Genomic DNA, 23,987 nt, shown 5'->3' with positions numbered 1-23,987 from the left:
ATCCCATGACTTGGAATGTCTAACCTCCTGGGAATGCAGCCCAGTAGGTCTCAGCCTTATTTTACCCAGTTCCCTATTCAAGATGGAGTCACTCTGGTTCAAACGCCTCTGACACTCCCAATTTTTGCCGGTGAGGAAATGGAAGCCTTGAAAGATTAAGTGGCTCACTCTTAAGTAACATCATGTACCTGGCAGGGATTTCTATAAAGTCATAAGATGTCAGAGACCATGCTTAAGAAATATTTTTACTTTGAAACACTTTAAGCAAACAGTTAAAAAGTACCCACCACACTATCCTGTTAAAATCTTAACATTCTGATGCCTCTGCATCAATTTTTAGAAAAAAAACAAAGAAAACACAACTGAAGTCCCCATGTACCCTCCCCAAATCCATCAGGTCTCCTGCCTTAGGAAGGCAGAATGGTGACTTGCACACATCGTTCCAATACATGATTTTATACTCATTTCATATTATTTGAATCCACAGAAAATAGATTACTGTGCAAAACAATAACACTTTCTATATGTCCACAATGCTTACATGCTAGACACTATTCTAGGCATTTTACATGCATTACTTCATTGACCACCCCCCACCCACAATCACCCTGTGAGATTGCCACTACTATCCCATTTTACAGAAAAAGTGAAAAACAAGTTGAAGTAACGTGCCCACAGGTACACAGTATGCTTAACTTTACACAAACAGTACCTTGTACGTAGCTTCACCAACTTTCTCAGCATAATTTTTCATCTATCTGTGTTGAGACGTAACTCTTTCATATTCACTTTCCAAGGACCAAAACCAACCCATTTATTTATCCATTCTTCTGCTGATGAAATGCAGGCTTTCCCCAACCTTGCTACCTAAACAACACTTCAGTGAAGTCTTAAAATCATTCTCTGTTCACATGGCACTTCTCTAGGATGCATCCAGGAGTAGTTGCTGGGTGGTTAAGTGCACACAACCTTCCAAGATTTTGCAAATTGCCTGGCACAGTATTTCTCACAATTTCTAAAAGCAGTGTGAATTATCGTTGTTCCACACACTTACTCACACTTGGGCTTTCAAAATGTGCCAGCTTTCTGAGTGTTAGATGGTCTGTATTATTTTACATTTCGGTCGGTCTTGGTCAGCAGGGGTGGGGAAGACCACACTGAACGGGTGACAGAAAGACCTTCAAATACCCACTCCAGCCATCTGGCTCTCCTCAACCCCAACTTCAGTTCCTCCAAGGGAGTGGGGGAAAGGTAGGAAGGGCTGGAAGGAACCTGAATGTTCTCCAGGCCAGGATGAGATGCAAGATGAGACCTGGTGCTTAGGGCAATCAGAAACTGTCAACTGAAGCCGAACAGCTCAGAACCACCCACAGCTGGGTTCCTAACCAGCAGGTGTGTGTTTGTGGGTGGCTTGCAGTCAACATTTCACCCCACAGCCCCTTAAAAAAACCCCAACCCTGACTCAACCAAACTAAATTCAGTTCCAGATTCCTTAACAGAGGTAATTTTGTGCAAGATCTTTTCTGCATGGCAAACAGATAAATAAGCACCCAACCCTGGCTTCCAGAGTGCTTGGTCTGGCAATGGAGATGGACATAACCAAAAACACAAACATCACCTGACATAGGCACCAAGAGAGGTGGGGCCACGGGTTTAGAGGCACAAGGGTCAGACAAGGTCAGGCCTTGAAGAATGAAGAGCTAAACCGGCACAGACAGGGGTGTGGCACTCCAGGTGAAGGGAGGCAGCACAAGGCAGAACACTCTGGGGGGCTGGCATGGGGAAGGGACAGGAAAGCCAAATCCAACACTGATTCTGCCAAAATCTTTAGTAGTTAGCACCAAGGAGTCAGTCAGGCTTCTACTTTTTTTCCTTTCAGCTAATCTGAATTCATTAATATTTATATAATTATAGTACTTATAGAACTAAAATTATTTGAAAACTCAGGTTATTGGACAAACAGGATCAGTATTATCCCAAATATAAACAGCTTACTTCAGGATAAAATAATTTCTGGTTTTTTGGCCGGGCACAGTGGCTCACACCTGTAATCCCAGCATTTTGGGAGGCCGAGGCGGGAGGATCACGACGTCAGGAGATCGAGACCATCCTGGAGATCGAGACCATCCTGGCTAACACAGTGAAACCCCGTCTCTACTAAAAATACAAAAAATTACCCGGGCGTGGTGGTGGGCGCTTGTAGTCCCAGCTACTGAGGAGGCTGAGGCAGGAGAATGGTGTGAACCTGGGAGGCGGAGCTTGCAGTGAGTGGAGATCGCGCCACGGCACTCTAGCCTGGGCGACAGAGTGAGACTCCATCTCAAAAAAAAAAAAAAAAATTCTGTTTTTCACTTCATTCTTTGCACATTTTAAAATTTGATTAGAATGTTTAAAAATAAGCACATTTCATTCTATAAAAATGACAGGTCAGGCACAGTGGCTCACACCTGTAATCCCAACACTTTGGGAGGCAAAAGTGGGTGGATTGCTTGAGCCCAGGAGTTTGAGACCAGCGTGAGCAACATGGGAAAAAAAAACAAAACCTTTGTCTCTACAAAAAAATATAAAAAATAAGCTGGCACGGTGGCACGCACCTGTAGTCCCAGCTACTCAGGAGGCTCAGGTGGGACCTGAGCCTGGGAAGTCAAGGCTGCAGTGAGCTGTGATCCTGCCACTGCACTCCACCCTGGGCAACACTGTCTCAAAAAAAAAAAAAAAAAAAAAGACAGTAAAAATATCCCTATACTGGGGCAGGAACTTTACAAGGTATCCTGTGGCAAAGGGAGCAGAGATGGGAGGGAAAGGGGTGCTAAAAATGTGATTGGAAAGGGACATTTCCATGGTTATAACACCAACTGACATGGAAGCTGCACCTCTGAGAGGGCCCTGGTCCTAGAGGTCAACCACCTGATGGAGATCCTTGGTAAACCAAGCCCTCTTTCACCAGTCTCAGGAATCAGGTAGCACAGCCAAGCACTCTAACTTCACACATGAGGAAATCGATGCAGAGGTTCATTGACTTGCTCAAGATCAATCCTGCCAAGAAAAGGCACACCATGCCTGGAACCCAGATCCGATGACTCCAAGACCCTTCCTATGACTCTGGCCCCCCTGCCCAGCCACTTCTAGTGCCAGTTTTGGGACAGTGAAGGGACACCTTCAGTGCCATGAACAGCTGCTGCTGTAGGAAGGCAAGAGGATGACAGACCCAAGATGACCAAACCTTCCTGAGGACAAAGCTGAACAGGCATCAGAACACCAACAGGAGACTTCTGCCTCGCCCCTACCATCCCATGACACCACCAGACAGTATCAGAGCCTTCATTTTCACCTGCTCATGGCAATCCAGAGCAGATAAGATTATTCCATACTCTACTGAAAAAGACATCTTCCAGGTTGGTTTCTTCTCATTTCAAGAAATGACCAGCTCCGTGAACGGGCCCCTACAGTCGGGACACTGCTATACTATTAAAACATTTTATCCTTTCATTTATAATCTGACCTCTTCAATAATCAGAAGCAATGATTACTCACATGCTTCAGCAATATCACTCCTTTGCCTTTAAGTAATTGATTCTTGCTTTTTGCTTCAACACAAGTGGGTGGGCCAGTGAGGGAGCTCCTCCCAGAACAGGCTGCCTTTTCTCCTGAGAGCAGCAGGCACATGCACTTGTTCCTTCGGGTTGAATCTGATTGCTAGCACCAGATCTCATACATGGAGAGGGGTATGTGAAGCTGAGAGGGGCCTGCAGTGTGCAGGGGCTAGAGACATGAACACAACAATGGTAAGCATTTACATCTGCTGAGGCGGAGGATCCTATAGAAAATTCAGAAATGGAGTGGGGAGGAGTCTGATTTATGGCAACTGGCAGCAAGGGTAACTGCATGAGAAACCTTTCACCCATTCCATTTTACTGAGTCCTTGGATCTGTGGTTAACCCTTATAAAATATAATTCAGATTCAAACCACATCATTCCTCAACTCAAAATTGTCCAAAAGCTCCCTGCCTCCCTCTGAGGCAGCTCAAGCCCCTGTAATGACCCATGATGCTCACATGGCCGGGCCTATGGCCTCCCTGGCCCCTCTCCTTCCCTTCCAGCTGGCTCCCTGCACTCCATCCCAGGGGCTTCCTTGCTATCTTGAGGACACCAGTCAAGACCCAATCTCCTCTACCTGCAACTCTCCCTAGAGAGCTACCTGCTACCTCCCTGGCTTCCTTCAGGTCTTTGCTCAAATTTCACCTTCTCAGTTGAGGCCCTCCCTGACCAGACTAACTAAAATCACAATTGATCTCCCAATCCAGCACTCCCTCTCACTCTTCTCTGATCCACTTTGTCCACTACACACACCACCATCCAGAATACTGCATATCCCATTTGTTTGTCATCTGTAAAGATCCAAGATGGCAGGATTTTCATCTGTTCTGGTCCCTGCTGGGTCTCTGGCAAACACACCAGTGCCTGGTGTATGGGAGTGCTCAGCACATTTCTGTTAAACAGATGGATCGCTGCTGCCTATGCAGGCCTGTGGGATGGGGATGGCAACAGGGTACTGGTAGAGTTCCACACGCCAAGCACTTGAGCCCAGCATCCTGCTCTCCTCCACCTGCCACTGAGACCACTCTAACCCCCTAGCAGATATCCAAAAGCCAGCCAGAAGGGCTGAAGCCCCAGCCAGAACTCCCCAGGGGGCATTTGGGAAGACTAGGAGTTCTTGATGCTGCTGCTTTTAAAGTCAACAGAATAGGCATGGCCACAGGCCAAACTTGAAGATAAATCTAGGATCCCACTGGCCCCTTTCCAGCAGCCATAGCCCATGATGCCACAGATATTCTGTCCAACCACAAAGGACAGTGGTCTCTCTCTTCAGAGTTGTGGAAGGAGACCTGAATAGGGGAGCCGCAGGCTATGGTGCAGAGGCCACTCCTAGGGGCCCAAGTCTCCAGAAGGGCTCCAAAGAACATTGTGCTGCGCTTCCCCAAAGTCACATCCTAGCAGGCAGGCTGGGGACTCCCCGAGCTTTTAAATCCTTGAGATTCTGTCACTAGCTTCCAAAATAGAAAGGGCTGGGCCCTTTATCAAAGTTACTCCACACTGCCTATAATTAAGGGTTCTCTAGCAGGGGACTGAGAACCCACCCCCACTGTCATTGTCAGGTCCCAGGCTAATCTCTAATATGGTTTTTCATATGCCGAGCCAGGTTCGAAGACCACCTGAAGGTCTTTCCACACTTGCTGCATTTGAAGGGCCTCTCTCGAGTATGAAATCTCTTGTGGCTAATGAGTTGTGAACTTTTGTTAAAAGTTTTCCCACATATGCTGCATTTGTGGCACTTTTTCCCAATGCTTATGTCCTGGAGTCCAGTGAGCCTGGAGCTCTGGCTGCAAGCTTCTTTGCAGTCTTCGAGGGGCATCTCTTCACTTGGTTTTAGCTTCTGTAATCTCAACTTTGTGTCCTGAGAGGAAGACCGCGCAGGCGGGCTACCTTCAGCCTGTGCTGCTCTGGTGTGTTTCCTCTGGTGACTGGAAAGGGTATGTCTCCCAATGAACTCTTTCCCACACCACTGACATTTGAAAGGTCTCTCTGTAGAGTGGATCCTCTGATGGTTAACAAGGCGATAGTTTCTATCATAAGATTTCCCACACAGATTACATTTATAGCGCTTCTCTCCACTGTGTATTCCCTTATGATCTAAAAGGGTTCTTTTACGTGTAAAGGTTTTCCCACATTCTTGACACCAAAAACGTTTCTCACCAGTGAGGATTTTCGGCTCCACATTTGGAGTCTTTTCACTCTCATGGCAATCATACTGTTTTTGAAGAGAGTGAATCCTCTGATGTCGGTAGAGATTGGAACTCCATCTGAAGGCCTTCCCACACTCCCTGCACTTATACGGCTTCTCTCCAGTGTGAACTCTCTGATGGATGAGGAGGAATGAGTGATTGCGGAAGGCCTTGCCACACTGGCTGCATTTGTAGGGCTCCTCTCTGGAGTGACTGCTCTGAGGAACCTGGAACACTGTGTCCTGACTAAAAGATGGCCCGCCCTCAGGTTTTCTTTTCATGGCATGCTTCTTCTTATGAACAATAAAGGCTGACCTATAGGCAAAGTCCTTCCCACAATCGCTACACTGGTAAGGTTTCTCACCTGTGTGAATTCTCTGGTGGTCAACGAGAGTTTTCTTTCTAGTAAAAGTTTTCCCACACTGCTGACACAAAAATGTTTTCTCCACAGCGGGAGCACCCTGGGGCTGACTGCAGTCAGGAGATTGCCCGAAGCCTTCACGACATTCATCTTGTTTGTAGAATTTTTCCTCCTCATGCAACCTCATATGACGAGTAAAGTTTGATCTCCACCTAAAGGTTTTCCTACATTTGGTACATTTATAGGGCTTCTCCTGGGTGTGAATCCTTTGATGTTCAAGAACATATGACTTACAGTGGAAGGATTTCCTGCACTGGCTGCAGTCAAAGAGTTTCTCCCCGCTTTGGTCTCCCAAATGATGATCAAACCCTGAGCTGTAGGTGAGAGCTGCCCTATACTGATTCAATTCAAGAAATTTCTTCTTAGCATGGGTTTCTCGGTGCAGACGGTAGGCTGACAGACGTCGGAAAGCTTTCTCACATAAATCGCATTTATAAGGCTTCACTCCAGTGTGAATTTTCTCATGCCGTGCGCAGTTGGAACTCCACCGGAAGGCTTTCCCACACACCCTACATTTAAATGCTTTCTCTTGAGTGTGAAGTCTCTGATGATATGCAAGATGGGAGCTATGACTGAAAGTCCTTCCACAGTCACTGCACTTAAATGACACTCCCACCGTGTGAAGACTCTGCCCATGTTGGTGATGAGAGCTAAGGCTGAAGTCTTTTCCACATACATCCTTTTTGTTCCCTTTCAGTCCACTATGAATTCTCTGATGTAGGCTGAAGCCCCCAATCACGTGTCTGAGCCCCTTCCCATATTTCTTGTAGTCATAGTGGTGTGAACTCATTCTGAAGTGTTTGCCACAGCCATGTTTAAGGGATTCCTTTCTTCCAGAAACTCTCAAATATGTAACATGTTTTAAGTCAAGACTATTACTTCCTGATACTTCAGAGTCTTTTCCTGTCCTTTGACTGAAATTGGTCTCTTCTTTCTTAACTCTTACTTGTATGGGATTTTCACATTGATCCTTCTGCCTGCTCTTCTGTTGAAAAGATTCTCTGAGCCCAATTCCCTCAGAAACACTTGTTGCAGGACATCCTGATGACACAGCTAAGGTTTCTGCTTCTTCCAAAGGTTCCTGATTTAAGATGAATTTGTTTGTTTTAATCTGGAGGTCATCTCCTGACAAAAAATATAACACAAGAGAATGTATTCTTTTCCCATACTTGGAACTGCAGAAAGCACAAAAGGGCAATAAAATGTCTGGGTGGCGAGGCTTTTGCCTGACTGCCAATACCTTTATAAAGCAGTCAAACATAAGGCAAAACATGGAAGATTATCCCAGATTACAGGGAAGGGAGGAGAAAAGCAAGATGGGCAGGGCAGCTAGAGATATGCAGACATCACGTCCAGCAGGTAAATAAAAAGGATTAAGAAGAAAGTGTTAAACAGCCAGAGTGGGAGAAGAATCATGGCATTACAGAAAGGTACCCAAAAGCCAAGGGGTGGGGCTCCAAGGAGCACTTGGCTGAAAGGGCTGGAGATCAGCCTATTACAAAAAGAAGGACCAAGAAAAGAAAGAACAGGAGTGGGATGAGGGCTCCTAAGAGCAGGAAGGGGTGAGTACAGGAGTTCAGCAGGAGTGCAGGCCAGGAGTGAGGAGGAGCATCAGTGAGTGAAAGACAGGAACAGTGAAGCCCTCCAGCAGGCAAGAACTATTATTGAGAGGGCTGCTGGGGGAGGGGAACAGGCGAATAGACATTGCCGGAAATGAATGACCTCTCAGAGGCCAGCCAGGATGGAAGAGACCCAGTGGCCCAAGCACCCTTACCAACACTGTTAAAGATCTTCCTTCCAGCAAACAATGGAGTAAATTCCCAGTGATGTAACTGACCTTAAGAAAGAGAAAAGTAAAAGCAGAAGGAGCAGGACGTGGCAGGTTCTCTGGAGCTCACCTGTATGGGCAGCACCTGGATTCCCCTTAGGCTGAGCTGCCTGCACGTTCAGGCCCCATGGCTCCCTTGCTTCCAACCAGGAGATCAGAGCAGGTTTGGTGAATGGTCCCACTGCAGAAGAGAAGGGAATGGCATGAGAAGGGAGATGGATGACACAGAACTACTCTTCAGGACCTCTGGGCCTGAAGTCCTGGTGGGAAGGTGGGAAAGGTCAGGAAGGCAGGCAGCAGAAGCTAGTGAAGGAGGCCCAGTCATTTCAAATAGCCCTGGGCAGAGATAAGAGAGACTGATAGAAGTTGCCCACAAAAGGATTACTAGAATTTTCCAGAGGTGAGAACCACACATCTACTTAATTGGTTACATCAGCCAACATTTTTTGAATGTCTAAATGGACTAGGAACTTAAAATATATTACCTTTAATCAGTTGTTTTTATTTGTCTGTTTGAAACAGGGTCTCACTCTGTTACCCAAGCTGGAGTGCAGTGGCGCGATCTTGGCTCACTGCAGCCTCGTCTTCCTGGGCTCAAGCAATTCTCCAGCCTCGGCTTCCCAAGTAGCTGGGATTACAGGCGTGCGTACCACATGCTTGTATTTTTGTATTTTTTGTAGAGATGGGGTTTCACTATGTTGCCCAGACTGGTCTCAAACTCTTGAGCTCAAGCAATCTTCCCACCTGGGCCTCCCGAAGTGCTGGGATTAGAGGTGTGAGCTACCACACCCAGCCACCTTTAATCTTTACAATAATCCAGAATGGCAGGCATTATTCTCCCCATTTTTCAAAAGAGACTACCAAGGTGCTAGATTAAGTGATCTGGTCAGCAGTTACAGAGCCAAGATCTAAAACCAGGTCAGGTACCTTTCTATGCAGCACAGAACAACCCAAGAAGGCAGAAATAAAGACAGATAGAAGCATGAGGATATCGATTACTTACCCAGGGAAGCCATGTTCCTATAATTCTCCAGCATCACATCCCTGTACAGGTTCCTCTGAGCAGAGTCCAGCCACCCCCACTCGTCCTGGGAGAAGGTCACCTCCACATCCTTGAAAGTCATAGTCTCCTGAAAAAACACTGTGCCCTAGAGCTGGTCCACAGCTCCCAGCTTTGAGGTGGAATGGGAGAGAAGGGGAATAAACTGGCTCTGTGTGAGCGCAGGATGGACCTGGCAAAGGTGAGAGGGAAGACCATCACCCAGCAGAAGACCTCTGGGCTTGAGGGGGATAATCTGGTCTCTGGAACACGGGTCTTTGGATGTGAGGTTACTAGACAGAGAAACCCAGGATGGGGGAACTGCACTATCCCATTAGGCAGCGACGTGGGGACATCAGGAAGGACCAAATGTCCTGTGGCTCACCTGGAGCTGGGCTGTCAGGGACCTGGTTGGTGTTACCTGGTCTCCTGGGCACCCCTCTCTCTGGAAAAGGGCAGGCATCTGGGCAGCAGGAGTATCTGAAGGAGAAAAAGCCATGAGAGAGCGGCTCAGCTCCGGACAGCCCACTGAGAAGCCCACTCTTCCCCCCAGTAGAGGACTCCTGGACCCATGAGCAGGTACAGAATGTTGTTAAATACCCATCTCACATGTCCTCAGTCTACTGGGGCCAGGAAAGGGGTAGTGGGATGGGGGGTGTAATGGGGGAAGAGCAAGCCACATATGGGTTATAGAATGCATGGAGAGGACAGAGAGCTAAGGGCCAGGACAGAAGGAGATTCTCATGAGAGGACAGATGTGGAAAGACAACACTACAGGAAATGCAAGAAGTGTGGCATAAGGCTGGGGTCTTAAGGCCAGGCAGCAAGTACCGGATTGCCCAGCCAGGAAGTCACGTGCTTCTATTTCATAGGGAGGCTCCAGGTGGTCCCCCAGAGCAGAGCTGCTCCTGAGAGGTGAAGCAAGGGACCATATCTGTGCAGATCGCAGGGCTCCTGTACCCATCCAATGCACATCTGGGCTCTGGGCAGGGCCCGGGTCCTGGCAAGAAGAAAATGTTGTGAGAGGATCTTTCTGGGAATCAGAAAGCAAACTCAGAGAAGAAACCACATGACCAATCTCTAAAGGACAAAGGCTGAGGGATAGGTAAGCCAGGTCCTTTATTACTTCCAGACAGGAGGAAAGGGCAAGAAGAATGCCCAGGGAGGTACCTCCAACCACCTCAGCCTCCTTGGGCTCTAATGAGGGTCATGGGAGAGTTCAGGTAGGGACAGACTCCAGCTCAACACAAGGAAGCACATGGTAACTCAGTACAGCACTCTTGTCAGGCCTCAGATGACACAGTGCCACCTTCCCACTACCCCTCAGCTCCCGCCCCAGGCCTATAACTTAGAAATGACAGAGAAGGAACTAGTTTCTGAGAATTAAACTCATAATGGTCCACAGTGGAGATACAGTCAAGTAATATCTACTGTCAAGTGCTGCTCTAGGCACTAATGTACAAAGTGAACTCAAAGAGGCAGGCTAGCTCCCAAATTGTAAACTTGTTTTTAATAATAACACTGATATAGAGGCAATGCTAATCACGAGAGTCAGCCATGGAACCATAGAAGAAAGTCTCCAGTGTAAAAAATAGCAGTGTCCATCTAAGTAGAGACCAACAAAGAGGAAGCATTTGCCCTGAGACTTCAAATAACTCTGGTCTCTGAGGCAAGGCTGTCCCTCATATAGAGATGCGTACAGGAAACTACGGTTTGAGATTTTCTGGTCCTGTGGCCGAGATAGTCTCTATACCAATATGGACAAATCTTAGCCTGAGGCCATTAATCATCTGATACAGAGATACACACTAAAGATGACGAACTGACCACAATAATTTATCTCCCATTTTTTATTCTTCTAATAAAGGAAGAATTAAAAAAAAATAAAGAATATGGAAGCATAGCAAAACGAGTTTAAGAACAAACTTTCTCGGGCCCTGGTTTTTCACACTGTGATAATTTTGCTGAACCACAGAACGATTCTGTAACTTTACATATATCTTAAAGCATTTCTCTTCATTTTGCAAATTTCGGGCGCTTCTCCGAAATTCAGCCCCCATTGTCTTCTAAGTAGCTTTCAACCAAGTAGGCCCTTTCTGCTCATGTGGCAATGTTTTCATGGATTTTTAAAATTACATCTAGCTGTAAATGAGCTGAATATAACCAAGCCATGATTTTGTAACTACCGTGTACCTTATTTCCTTTTATAAATTATCAGGTCCTTTTGAACATTTCATTGTTTTCGTAAAAATAACAAATGTTCTTTTAAATTTTTTAAAATAGTACCCCATGTTGTGCAAAAATATTTTCTAATAGTTATACCCTGTGTCTATTTATTACCATTTACTGCTGGTAGGCCACGTCCTGACGTCTTACTTGATTTAATTTTTATAATAAAGTTTTAGGGACAAGTATGTCAAATTTGTTTCAGAAATCTTTTTTTTTTCGGACATAGTCTTGCTCTTTCGCCAGGCTGGTGTGCAGTGGCGTGATCTCGACTCACTGCAACCTCCACCTCCCTGGTTCAAGCAATTCTCCTGCCTCAGCCTCCCAAGTAGCTGAGACTACAGGCGCACACCACCATGCCCAGCTAATTTTTGTATTTTTAGTAGAGATGGGTTTTCATCATGTTGGAATGGATGGTCTTGATCTCTTGAGCTTGTGATCTGCCACCTCGGCCTCCCAAAGTGCTGGGATTACAGGCATGAGCCACCATGCCAAGCCACAACTTTCATTCATACATGAATTATGTGTGCAGAGTCATATATGTATATGTATGAATGTGTCTATATATATATGTATGTATTTTTTTTAATTTTTTTTTGAGACAGAGTCTTGTTCTGTTGCCCAGTCTAGACTGCACTGGTGCAATCTCAGCTCACTGCAGCCTCCACCTTTCAAGTTCAAGCAATTCTCCTGCCTCAGCCTCCTGAGTAGCTGGGTCTACAGGTGCACACCACCACACCTGGCTAATTTCTGCCCTTTTAGTAGAAATGGAGTTTCACCATGTTGGCCAGGCTGGTCTCGAACTCCTGACCTCAAGTGATCTGCCCACCTTGGCCTCCCAAAGTGCTAGCACTACAGGCGTGAGCCACTGCGCCTGGCCAGAATCATGTATTTTTATATAAATAAAATTTTAAAGAAGCCTTGAAAAAGTGATAAATGCTTTTTTAAAAAACTGTAACAATACAGGAAGCATCAGCTCCCCTGTGTGCAGCAGCAGGACAGGAAGAATGCACTTGAACTGACCGGCTGCCGCTCTCCTGCCAGGCCTGGGACTGCCAACTCTGCCAGGGCCAGGCACATGATAAGCACTTGAATATTTACTGAACAAATTCTCATGATTAGACCATTTCTGCATTTTCTTCTCAATGAACAGAGGCTCTGAAAGGTACAATTAAGTGGCCACAGATGTTGAGGTTGTGGAATGAAGTCTAAAATCGAGGTCTTCCTATTTCTCAGCCCAGCACTGCCCCTCAGCACTCGTGTCCATCTTCCCTGCCTCCCATCTCACACACATAGAAAAGGTCCTCAAAAGCTTACTGAGAAGGGCCGGGCGCAGTGGTTCATACCTGTAATCCCAGCATTTTGGGAGGCCAAGGCGGATGGATCACCTGAGGTCAGGAGTTTGAGACCAGCCTGGCCAAAATGGTAAAACCCCATCTCTACTAAAAATACAAACAAAATTAGCTGGGAGTGGTCGGGTACACCTCAAAAAAAAAAAAAAAGAAAGAAAGAAAAGAAAAAAAAAAAGCTTACTGAGAAGGAAGCTACATGGTGCCTGCAGAGCGCTCTTCTGAGTTTTAACATGTACTCTCCCACTGAGAAGCCAAGAGCCCTAACCCTAAATGCTGTCCCAACACCTGCCACTTTACAGGGCTACGGTTTGTCTCAAGTCAAATTAGATAATATGTGGAGATGGACTTTGTATACTGTAAGCCACTGTGTCCAAAGACTAGTTACTGGGCTTTTTTGTTTAGAGACAGGGTCTTGCTGTGTCACCCAGGCTGGAGTGCAGTGGTGCAATCATGGCTCACTGCAGCCTTGACCTACCTGGGTTCAAGTGATCCTCCCACCTCAGTCCCCCAAGTAGCTGGGACTACAGTCACATGCTACCACGTTCAGCTAATTTTTGTAGAAACAGGGTTTTGCCATGTTGCCCAGGCTGGTCACAAATTCCCGCACTCAAGCAATCCGCCCACCTTGGACTCTAAAGTGCTTAGATTACAGGGTGAGCCACTATGCCTGGCCTAATTTTTAAATTATGTATAGAGACAGTGTGGGGGGGTCTCCCTATGTTGTCCAGGCTGGCTTGAACTCTGGGCCTCAAGCAATCCTCCCACTTCAGCCTCCTAAAGTGCTAGGATTACATGTGTGAGCTACTGTGCCCAGAAGTTACTGTTATTTATGGAGACATGCTGACCCTATCTGGAGCTGATATTCCTCTGGGAAGGTAGGAAAGGATACCTGCGTCCATGGCTCAGGGTCCCGTTGTCAGCTGCTCAGGTACCATGGGAAGAAGGGAAGGCTTCCCCTGCACTCCTTTATACTGACAATTCAGAGGGCCACCCCTATACCCAGACAAGCTGGCTCACCAGCAGGTAGAGTTCCCTGGGCACCACACACTTGCTCACACTCACCCTCCATGATGTCCCATCAAGGTCCCTCTGCAGCTCCTCCAGCAAGGCCACAGCCTCCTCGCCACTCTCAGGGTTATGGAGCTGCACCCAAACCCGGAGCTCCCCAGGCAGGATGCTCAGGAACTGTTCCAGCACCAGCAGCTCTAGGATCTGTGCCTTGGAGAGAACGTCAGGCCTCAGCCACCAGCGACAGAGCTCCCGGAGCCGGCTCAGAGTTTCTAGGGGCCCCGAAGACTCATGGTAACGAAGCTGTCTGAAGAGCTGGCGGAACAGCTCCTGGCCAGGGCGGTTGAGTGTCTGTGGTCTGGCAGCCTGCACTGGAGTATAGCTTTCATCCTCTTCTTCCTTCTTTACTGTCTGAAGCCGCCCTCGCTCCCTCGAAGACTGGGCCTGAGCTGGATAGACAGCATGCCACCTGCCTGGAGGCATCACTCCTGTTCAGGGACTAACCAGAAGAGTGCGAGCCAAGTCCACCTTAGACGTGGGTCCTCAGAAGTATCTTCTCAGCAGTCAACAATGCCATTTGCTGGGACACCAGAAGTCATCGGCAAGTGACCGAAATAACCAGCATTTCTATGCAGGAGGGAATGAGAGAATAATGTCCATTATACATGGTGCAGTTGGATTCTGCTGGTTGGGATTATCTTTGTATGTATAAGAAGACCATTTGCACAGAGGTATATGCCAGTATCAAGTAGACCAGAGCTAGGTTGTCCCCTATTGCAGTAAGCTAAGAAAATATCCCACGATAAAACATATACTGAACTTACACATTAAAACTTTGTAAAAAACACAAAGGGATGATGAAAAAAGTCAGAGAAGATCTAAATAAATGAACAGACATACCATATGCATGTACTAGAAGATGTGACACAGTAAAGATGTAAATTCTCTCCAAATTGATCTACAGGTCTAATGCAAATCCTACCAAAATCTCAACCAGATTTTTTTGTAGATATAGACAAATTTATGTGGAAAGGCAATGGAATTAGAATAGCTAAAATTATGACAGGTCAGGCATGGTGGCTCACACCTGTAATCCTAGCACTTTGGAAAGCAGAGGTGGGCAGATTGCCTGAGCTCAGGAGTTCGAGAGCAGCCTGGGCAACATGGCGAAACCCCATCTCTACTAAAAATACAAAAAATGAGCCAGGCATGGTGGTGCGTGCCTGTAATCCCAGCTACTCGGGAGGCTGAGGCACAAGAATCACTTGAACCTGGAAGGCAGAGGTTGCAGTGAACCAAGATCGTGCCACTGCACTCCAGCCTGGGCAACAGAGCAAGAGTCTGTCTCAAAACACACAAGCAAGCAAGCAAGCAAACAAGCAAACAAAACCAAAAAACAATTATGACAAAGAAGAATAAATTGGGAGGGATCAGTCTGAAAACAGTCTACCTGATTTCAAGACTTATAGCTACATTAATCAATTCTGTGTAGTATTGGTGGAGGAAGAGACACATAGGTCAATGGAATAAAATAGAAAAACCAGAAACAGAACCACACAAGAATGCCCAACTGACTTTTTAAATACCAAATGTGATTTTGCTATTATAATATTTTAAAATATCTCAAATGAGCAATTCAAAAACAAAAACAAAAAATCCTGAGAATCCAATCCCCTAGTTGATTTTATCACCCAACAATGGGTTACAAATTATAATTTGAAAACTACTAATCCAGCTTCCCACTCAACTCTTGTATTTCTTTTTATAATTCATCATAAAATGTGGTGTCCAAGGGTTCAAGTCACTTTCAGGAGGTAGCACTTTGGGAGGCCGAAGTGGGTGGACTGCTTGAGGTCAGGAGTTTGGGAACAGCCTGGCCAATATGGCAAAACTCCAGGTCTACAAAAAATACAAAAAATTAGCTGGGCATGGTGGCATGTGCCTATAATCCCAGCTACTCGGGAGGATGAGGCACAAGAATTGCTTCAGCCTGGGAGGCAGAGGTTTGCAGTGAGCCAAGATCGTGGCACTGCACTCTACACTCCAGCCTGGGTAACAGAGCGAGACTCCATCTCAAAAAAGAGACTATCTGGAGCATATTTTGGGCTCTGAAGGAATGTTTGTTTCTTCATACCTGGGGAAGGAGCTTGTGCTACGAATCACATCACTATGTAGAGGAGTCCACACCTGCAATACGCCCAACTGATTTTTTTTTTTTCCTTTTTTTTAAAGACAGGGTCTCTTTCTGCTGCCCAGGCTGGAGTGCAGTGATGTGATCACGGCTCACTGCAGACTCAAACTCCTGGGCCCAAGCGATCCTCTTGCTTCAGCCTCCAGAGGAGGTGAGACCACAGGCATGTGACAACACACTCAGATAATTTAAAAATTATTTTTAGAGATGAGGCTATGTTACCTCAAACTCCTGGCCTCAAGTGATTGATCCTCCCATATCAGCCTCCTAAGTAGCTGGGATTACAGGCATGAACCACTAAGCCTGACCTCCAATCAATTTTTGATAAAGATGCAAAAGCAGTTCAAAAGAGGAAGGGTAATCTTCTCACCAAATGTTGCTGGAGCAATTGGACATCTATAAGCAAAATAAGGAAAACTGACCAAAACCTCACCTCTTGTACACTTGAATTCAAAATGGATCAGACTTGGCCAGGTGTGGTGGCTTACGCCTGTAATCCTAGCACTTTGGGAGGCCTAGGTGGGTGGATCACGAGGTCAGAAGTTCGAGACCAGCCTGACCAACACAGTGAAATGCCGTCTCTACTAAAAATACAAAAAATACAAAAAAAATTAGCTGGGCGTGATGGCATGCGCCTGTAATCCCAGCTACTCAGGAAACTGAAGCAGGAGAATCGCTTGAAGCTGGGTGGTAGAGGTTACAGTGAGCCAAGATCACACTACTGCACTCCAGCCTGGGCAACAGAATAAGACTCCATCACAAAAAAAAAAAAAAAAAAAAGGGTCAGACTTAAATATAAGCCATAAAACTATACAACTTTTAGAAAACAATCCAGGAGGCTGGGCGCAGTGGTTCACACCTGTAATTCCAGCACTTTGGGAGGCCAAGGCAGGCGGATCACGAGGTCAAGAGATTGAGACCATCCTCATCAACATGATAAAATCCCATCTCCACTAAAAATACAAAACTTAGCTGGGCATGGTGGCACGCGCCTGTAGTCCCAGCTACTCGGGAGGCTGAGGCAGAAGAATCACTTGAACCCAGGAGGCGGAGGTTGCAGTGAGCCGAGATCATGCCATTGCACTCCAGCCTTGCAAAAGAGTGAGACTCCACCTCAAAAAAAAGAACATAGGAAAAAACCTTTAGGATCTAGGATGAGGCAAATAGTTCTTATGCCTGATACCTGTGATATTATGATATATACACACATTGATTTTTATCCATGGTTCATGGCTCCTAACTCCCATAGCCCTTATTTCCCAAGTGACTGAAGCAATAAGCATATCTTTTGTTAAATTATTTGGCTTTTGTCTTTGATTCCCAAAGCAGCTTTGGAACTTCAGAGTGATAAAGGTAAGACAGCCTTTTGTTATAATATTGGTGCGTTTTAGGCCTCAGAAGTAGGGCTCAGAAAATAGAACATCTCTCTCTGACCTTTTCTTGCCCTCCTTTCACCTGCTCCTTTTTCTCCCCAAGGCAGGCCATAGAAACTAAAAATATAGTCATCTTCCCACTTTTCTGTCTTTCTGCTGGCCATAAATTCTCTGACCTATCATATCTGATTGTAAGTCATAAGACACCCATTTCAGGAGTCCTACCTCATACTCAGTAAGTAGAAATGCTGTACAGAGAGGCCAAGAAGAATTTGAACTGACAGCCTGAATGTCCCCACTCCGTCTATTAATATGAGATCAAACTCTTTTTGTCCAGTCACGTCTTACATGGTTGTCCACGCTTCAATCACACTTATCCAATGAAGTCTCCATAAAAGGTCCAAGAGGATGGGGTACAGAGAGCTATGGACAACTGCACTTGTGGAGGCTTGCAGGAAGGTGAACAAGAACTCATCCATGTGCCAGGATAGTGGCACATCCCATCTCCACAGGAACAAAAGCTCCTGCACCCAGAACACTGCTAGACCTCCCTCTATGTATCTCTTCATCTAGTTGTTTATTGTATCCTTTAAAATATCCTTTATAATAAATTGATAAATGTGTTTCCCTGAGTTTTGTGAGCTGCTCTGCCAAATTGAGCAACACAATCAGGAAATTAATTGACACAACAACAACAAAATAAAACACCCAGAAATAAAGCTAATAAAAAATGTACAGGATCTTAAAAGATAAACAAAAGACATAATAGACCTGAATAAATCTTAAGTATGGAAAGACAACTCTTTTCACGATGCCAATTCTTCCTAAGGTAATGTGTGGTTAATAAAATCCCAACCAAATTCCACTATCTCTCCTTAGGGCTTGATAAGCATATTCTAAAATTCAAGCAAATGAGTAAAAGGCCAAGAATAGCCACGATAACTTTTTAGAGGTGAAAATATTTGTTCTACCTGACACTAAGGCTTACTATAAAGCTACATTAATGAAAACACTGAGTATTACTGAAGGAATACGCAAATAGTAGATAAAAGAAACAGTACATACAGAATCCTGACATGGGCTTATGCATACGTATATATTTGGTCTATGATAGAGGCAGCATTAGAAATCAGTGGGAAAGATTAGACTATTCAATGAATTGCATTGGGACAACTGGCTAGCCAAATTAAAATAACAAATAAAATCACACACCAAAAAAATGAATTCTAGTTAAAGATTTACACTAAAAAGGCACATTCTTCATGCCCCAGGAACTTTCCTTCTAAGAATCTACCCTGAGAGCCAGGCGTGGTGGCTCACATCTGTAATTCTAGCACTTTAGGAGGCCAATATGGGAGGATCACTTGAGCCCAGGAATTCAAGACCAGCTTGGGCAACACAGCAAGACTCCACTTCTATTGAAAAATGAAATAAAATAAGAATCTACCCTGGAAAAATATATGCACGGTATATAGACATTTACATGAGTGTACACTAGAGCACTGTGTAACATAATATTGAAAACAATCTACTTGCCCAACAATAGGCCTAAACACAAGTGAAACCGCCTTTGCAAAATTATGACTGAGACAGTGAAAGAGATCTAACTTAACTGATTCCATCTTGTTTCTAACCTCCAAGCTGTCTTTGTTCATTCCCGGGTATAGGCGGAACGAACTTTGGGAGAAACTTATAGTTTAAACAAAGAGAGTAACAACCCTTTCCCAAAGCAGACCTCCTTCTTGCCTGGGGACTAGATTGCCTTTGTAGGGCTAACATTAGCCACAAGATTAGAAATTATGGTTTAGGAGTCATGTAGCTGGAAGCTACAAGATTCTGACCCTCCCTAACTGTTCCTAAGATCAATGCCTGAGATATTTTGCAGACCCTGCACTTGATGGATTAGCTGGCACAACCCAGATCAATAAACTAGCTCATCTGATCTTGTGGCCCCCCACCCAGGAACTGACTTAGCACAAGAAGACAGCTGTGACTCGCTATGATTTCATCTCTGACCAATCAGCACTCCTGGCTCACTGGCTTCCCCCCATCCACCAAGTTATCCTTAAAAACTCTGCTCCCTGAATGCTTGGGGAGACTGATTTAATAAAACTCTGGTCTCCCGCACAGCCAGTTCTGTGTGAATTACTTTCTCTATTGCAATTCCCCTGTCTTGATGAATCAGCTCTGTCTAAGCAGCAGACAAAGTTTACTCCTTGGGCGGTTACAAATTTGGGGGCTTGACTGGGACTGCCCATGGTTCAGTGGCCCCCCTCCAGTGATGGATCCAGAAGACAGCCCAAGCAGCCACCTAGCTCTTGTGGAACTGGGGGCTGATTCTGGTACTCTCTTACTGGCGGGGCACTGCTGACCCAATGTGCACAGATTTAATAGCAACAGAGAAATAGTCCTGGGGGGACATCCCTTAACTGTAGCCCTATCACAGGGTGTTTGTCTGTAGCCCCACTGCAGAGTGTCTGCATTGGTGAGTATCCTAGGTGCTGCCAATGCCTCCTTCCTTCTCCCAGCAGCTTCTGTAGCCCTATGGTGTGGTGTCTGTAGCCCCATTATGGGGTGTCTGTTTGTAGCTCCACCATGGGGTATCTGTGTCTGTAGCACCACTGCCGGGTGTCTGTTCAGCTCCTGAAGTGCTCCTTCTAACCAGTAGGAAGAGTCCTGGTTTGGAAGACTTCTACTCAATCAGGAAGATTTCGAGGAGGTTTCTCAGACCGAGAATAGGAGGATAGCTTGGTTAGGGATCTGATTTAGAAGGCATTCTGTCTGTCTCATCTTTGTGTGTGTTTGTTTATGTGGAAGGGATCTCAGAGGGGTTGCTGATGGAAGTCCAGCAGGCCTAACTCAAAGAACCTTCCTTATTCGTCTGGTCACATTCGATGAGCTCTAAAGAAGGCTCAACACTCAACAGGTCTGTCTCTTGGGGTGACTATCTGCTCTTCCCCTTGCCCAGAGACCCCATTGTGAATTACCATTCATAGGTTGTCCTTTCTCATCTGGTATGGATCAAAGACAACAAGGACCAATGGGAAAAAGTTTGAGCTTTGTCAGGTTGACTTTGGGTGCTGAACAAGGTGACTAATGTTTGTTTTGTTATGTGTGTTTTGCTGGGATAGAAAATGTTAATTCAGTTCCCCATGCAGCCTGTTGGGCAAATTAAGAATCTTGCCTATGGTTTCAGGAAACAGAAAAGGGTGATTTTCTCTTGTAAAGTGGCTTGAACCCCACAGCTATGGCGCAGTGAGCAGGGTCATCAGAACCTGCTCCATTCTTCTGGAAGATGCAGAGAAAGGGAGCCCAGAAACCTGGTATACCGGCAAAAAAGGGTAAGAAATGCTTACCAGCCAAGTTTCTGGTCTCTCTCTTTCTCTGTCTGGGTAAATGGTAAATGTCACTATTTGTCTCTCTGCAAGGGTTTGATTAATAGAAACTAGTCTTAGGCGGTAGCAAATCTGGTGTACTTTGTGCTAAGAATTTGTCTTTCTGTGTTCTGTAATGGAGAAAGGACTATCACAGGTTTAGGGTTTAGGATGTGGGTTTAGGACCCCTATAAGCCCGCTTTTCAAGCCAGCCTAGCAGGCTGGACAGTTACTTTGCTACAGGTCTCCGAAACCAATACTGTATGAAATTTATTTGTCTTGTTTTCTGTCCTTAAGAGCTTAACCTTGTGACAATGTGGGGATACCTTCTCTTGGTTTCCGCCATCCAGAGGACAGGAATTTTGAGGTTCATGTCATAGGTAGCCCTAAAAATTATCTTGAGTAGTTAAAAGCCTTTGCAAGCTTGAAATTGGCTTCTCTAGGCTCCTTCTGGGAAGAACCACAGAAACTGCTCATTGCTCTAACTCAGTAGCTAAGGCTTTGCTTTTTGACAATGGCAGCCTGGGTTCTATTCTTGGCTTCCGGAATGATTCCTTTCTGGTATTTTATTTATGTAACTTTGCCATTTATTGAGGTTCCCCACCCGCTCATGGATAGTTTCTGATTTCCTATCTTAAATTTTCCTTTCTCTAAACTACCCTGGGGGAGATTCTAAATCTTGAAAAAAAAAGAAAAGAAACTGCTTACCATCTCTTTGAGACACCTGTGTGTCCACGGCTAAGTTATAACCTTAGTGAAAACTGATTAATTTCATGTGGGAAGTTACCTGTGGTAAAATTCAAAAGTCAAAAATATTGGCCGCTTGGTATGGCTAAAGTTGGGTAATAAAAAAATTTTAAAGAATTTTTTTTAAGAGTGCTGTGGTTAAAAGCTTAATTAAAAGTGGATAAACAAGCTATAGGTATATTTAAAAGGCCTTTTTGTTTCTTCTTGGAACTTGTTTTTCTGGAAAAAGATTTTTTCTTCTCAGTCGACTGAATTATTTTTCTCCTCTTTTTTTTTTTTTTTTTTTTGTGAGACAGAGTCTCAATCTGTTGCCCAGGCTGGTATACAATGGCACGGTCTCAGCTCACTGCAACCTTTGCCTCCCAGGCTCAAGGGATTCTTCTGCCTCAGCCTCCCAAGTAGCTGGAATTACAGGTACCTGCCACCACACCCAGCTAATTTTTGTATTTTTAATAGAGATGGGGTTTCACCATGTTGGCTAGACTGGTCTTGAACTCCTGACCTCAGGTGATCTCCCTGACTCAGCCTCCCAAAGTGCTGGGATTACAGGTGTGAGCCACCGAGCCCAGCCTGTCTTGCCACTCTTAATGCACAGATGAGAGGCCCTAAGATAACTTCTGGTAGCCTGGAACTCATTGGGAAAAACAGAGGAGGCACCACAGACCCCGTTTTGGGGGAAACAAACCAACCAACCACCTCTGTTTTCCTCATGAAACCACAGGAATTAAAAACTGATAGATCCCTTTCAAAATCAAAGGCTCTGTTCTGTTTTGCGTTGTGTTATCTGACGGTTTTGAGTTTTGGGGTATCAGAAATTACTTCACATTATGAGAGAGCTTTGGTGTGTAATAACTAGGTAGGAAATATACTTTAAGGGATGGCTAAGAGTAGTTATGGAGGGATACTTGACTCTGCACACTTGGATCAGACAAGCCTGCTCTTGGCCACCTGGAAGATAAGGAAACATCCCCACCCCGAACTGGGAGATGAGACTCCCACAAGAGATGGGCTGATTACAAAATGGGATAATTGGGTTTGGGTTGCCTTGTAATGAAATGCAGGGTAGAAGCACTGCACTGTCAACTGGTCACGGTAGCTCATGCCTGTAATCCCAGCACTTTGGGAGGCTGAGGTGGGCAGATCACTTGAGGTCAGGAGTTCAAGATCAGCCTGGCCAATATGGTGAAACCTCGTCTCTACTAAAATGCACAAATTAGCCAGGCGTAGTGGTGCGTGCCTGTAGTCCCAGCTACTTGGGAGGCTTACGCAGAAGAATTGCTTGAACCTGGGAAGCGGAGGTTGCAGTGAGCTGACATCATACCACTGCACTGCAGCTTGGACCACAGTGAGACTCCATCTCAAAAAAAAAAAAAAAAAAAGCAGCAGCAGCACTGCACTGTCTTCTCCTGTAATATTTCCCTCCTTTTGGGGATCCAGGATCCAGTATAAAAAGGCACCCTTAATCTTGGGGATCTGTCTTTGCCTTCAGCTGCTTATTTGCTGCTTATGTGGCCCTAGAAATACATGCTTTCCTGGCCCTGTTCCTCCAAGGGCTCAATTCTGAAGCCAGTAATCCAATTAAGAAACTGGCAAATGAAAAATCTTACAAGGGCTGAATCTTCTGTGTATTTCTATATGTTGTATGTTTATATACAAAAGAGCTCTGACTGGCTTAGGAAAGTAAATGCTTAAATCAAATATTCTGTCAGAAAAATAGAAACCTTTAATGCCTTTTTGTTCACGTGGCTTTAGTGTTCTTTTAGAAATAAAGACAGTTTTAAAGACTGATAAAATGTCTTGAAAATGGAAACATTTGGTCTAAATTAAGATATCAGATTTGCCAAATGCTTTAAGGTCAAATTGTTTCTTTGACTTCTAAGAATTGTTCAATTTACCTATTTTAGAGCGTTAGATTATAGATAAGGCCTTGGGACATATGGAGAGCCACGCCCGTTGGCTATGCTAAAAAGAGTCAGACCTTATCATCATTTCTGTCTGATATCCTAGGCTCCACCCCAAGCTGGGCACAGTGGCTCACGGCTCTAATACCAGCACTTTGGGAGGCCGAGGTGGGTAGATCACGATGTCAGGAGTTCGAGACCAGCCTGGTCAGCATGGTGAAACCCCATCTCTACTAAAAATACAAAAAATTAGCTGGGCATGGTGGCACGCGCCTGTAGTCCCAGCTACTCGGGAGGCTGAGGCAGCAGAATTGCTTCAACCTGGCAGGCAGAGGTTGCAGTGAGCCGAGATTGCACCACTGCATTCCAGCCTGGGTGACAGAGCGAGACTCCGCCCCCCCCCAAAAAAAATCGCTTACTTAATCAGGTTTTTCACTAAAAATAAAATTTGCTAAGACTTAACATTGTAACATTTAATTGAGACCACTGGAGAAATAATTTTACATACAAGGTGTGTAGGAAATGTTTTTGGTAAAAGATTATAAGAAGGCATGGGAATATGGCTTTGTTAAAGGGAATGTAATTTTGCCTATTTCAGAAGGTTTTAAGGATTGTCTTAACCTAAAAGAGGAATGGAATAAAACTGAAGGTTTAAGCAAAGTGAATGGGGTTTGTAAAGGGTTGATCTTGTAAAAATTATGTGGGTATAAATGAGTTGGCTAAGATTCAGAAGAAATTATTTAG

At 45.2% G+C, this 23,987-nt stretch overlaps 1 protein-coding gene across 2 annotated transcripts in view; it reads right to left on the bottom strand.

The window, feature by feature from the left end:
- Positions 1-228: 228 nt before the first annotated feature.
- The window catches only part of ZNF445 (zinc finger protein 445), a 36,009-nt gene continuing 12,250 nt past the window's right edge, over positions 229-23,987 (bottom strand). The window contains exons 1-7 of one of the 2 annotated variants that reach the window (XM_030812002.1): positions 16,282-16,322; positions 13,712-14,284; positions 9,903-10,071; positions 9,457-9,551; positions 9,036-9,162; positions 8,103-8,213; positions 229-7,329 (exon numbers count right to left, since the gene is read on the bottom strand). In XM_030812002.1, the coding sequence (XP_030667862.1) occupies positions 5,165-7,329; positions 8,103-8,213; positions 9,036-9,162; positions 9,457-9,551; positions 9,903-10,071; positions 13,712-14,140 (3,096 nt within the window). In that variant the 5' untranslated portion in view covers positions 14,141-14,284; positions 16,282-16,322 and the 3' untranslated portion in view covers positions 229-5,164. Of the gene's footprint in view, positions 7,330-8,102; positions 8,214-9,035; positions 9,163-9,456; positions 9,552-9,902; positions 10,072-13,711; positions 14,285-16,281; positions 16,323-23,987 lie in introns of those variants that run through there. The other variant, XM_030812001.1, reaches the window with a different exon arrangement.

Source organism: Nomascus leucogenys, chromosome 4, assembly GCF_006542625.1.
Source record: "Nomascus leucogenys isolate Asia chromosome 4, Asia_NLE_v1, whole genome shotgun sequence".
NCBI classification, from domain to species: Eukaryota; Metazoa; Chordata; class Mammalia; order Primates; family Hylobatidae; genus Nomascus; species Nomascus leucogenys.
This window is presented reverse-complemented; position numbering and strand designations above follow the sequence as displayed.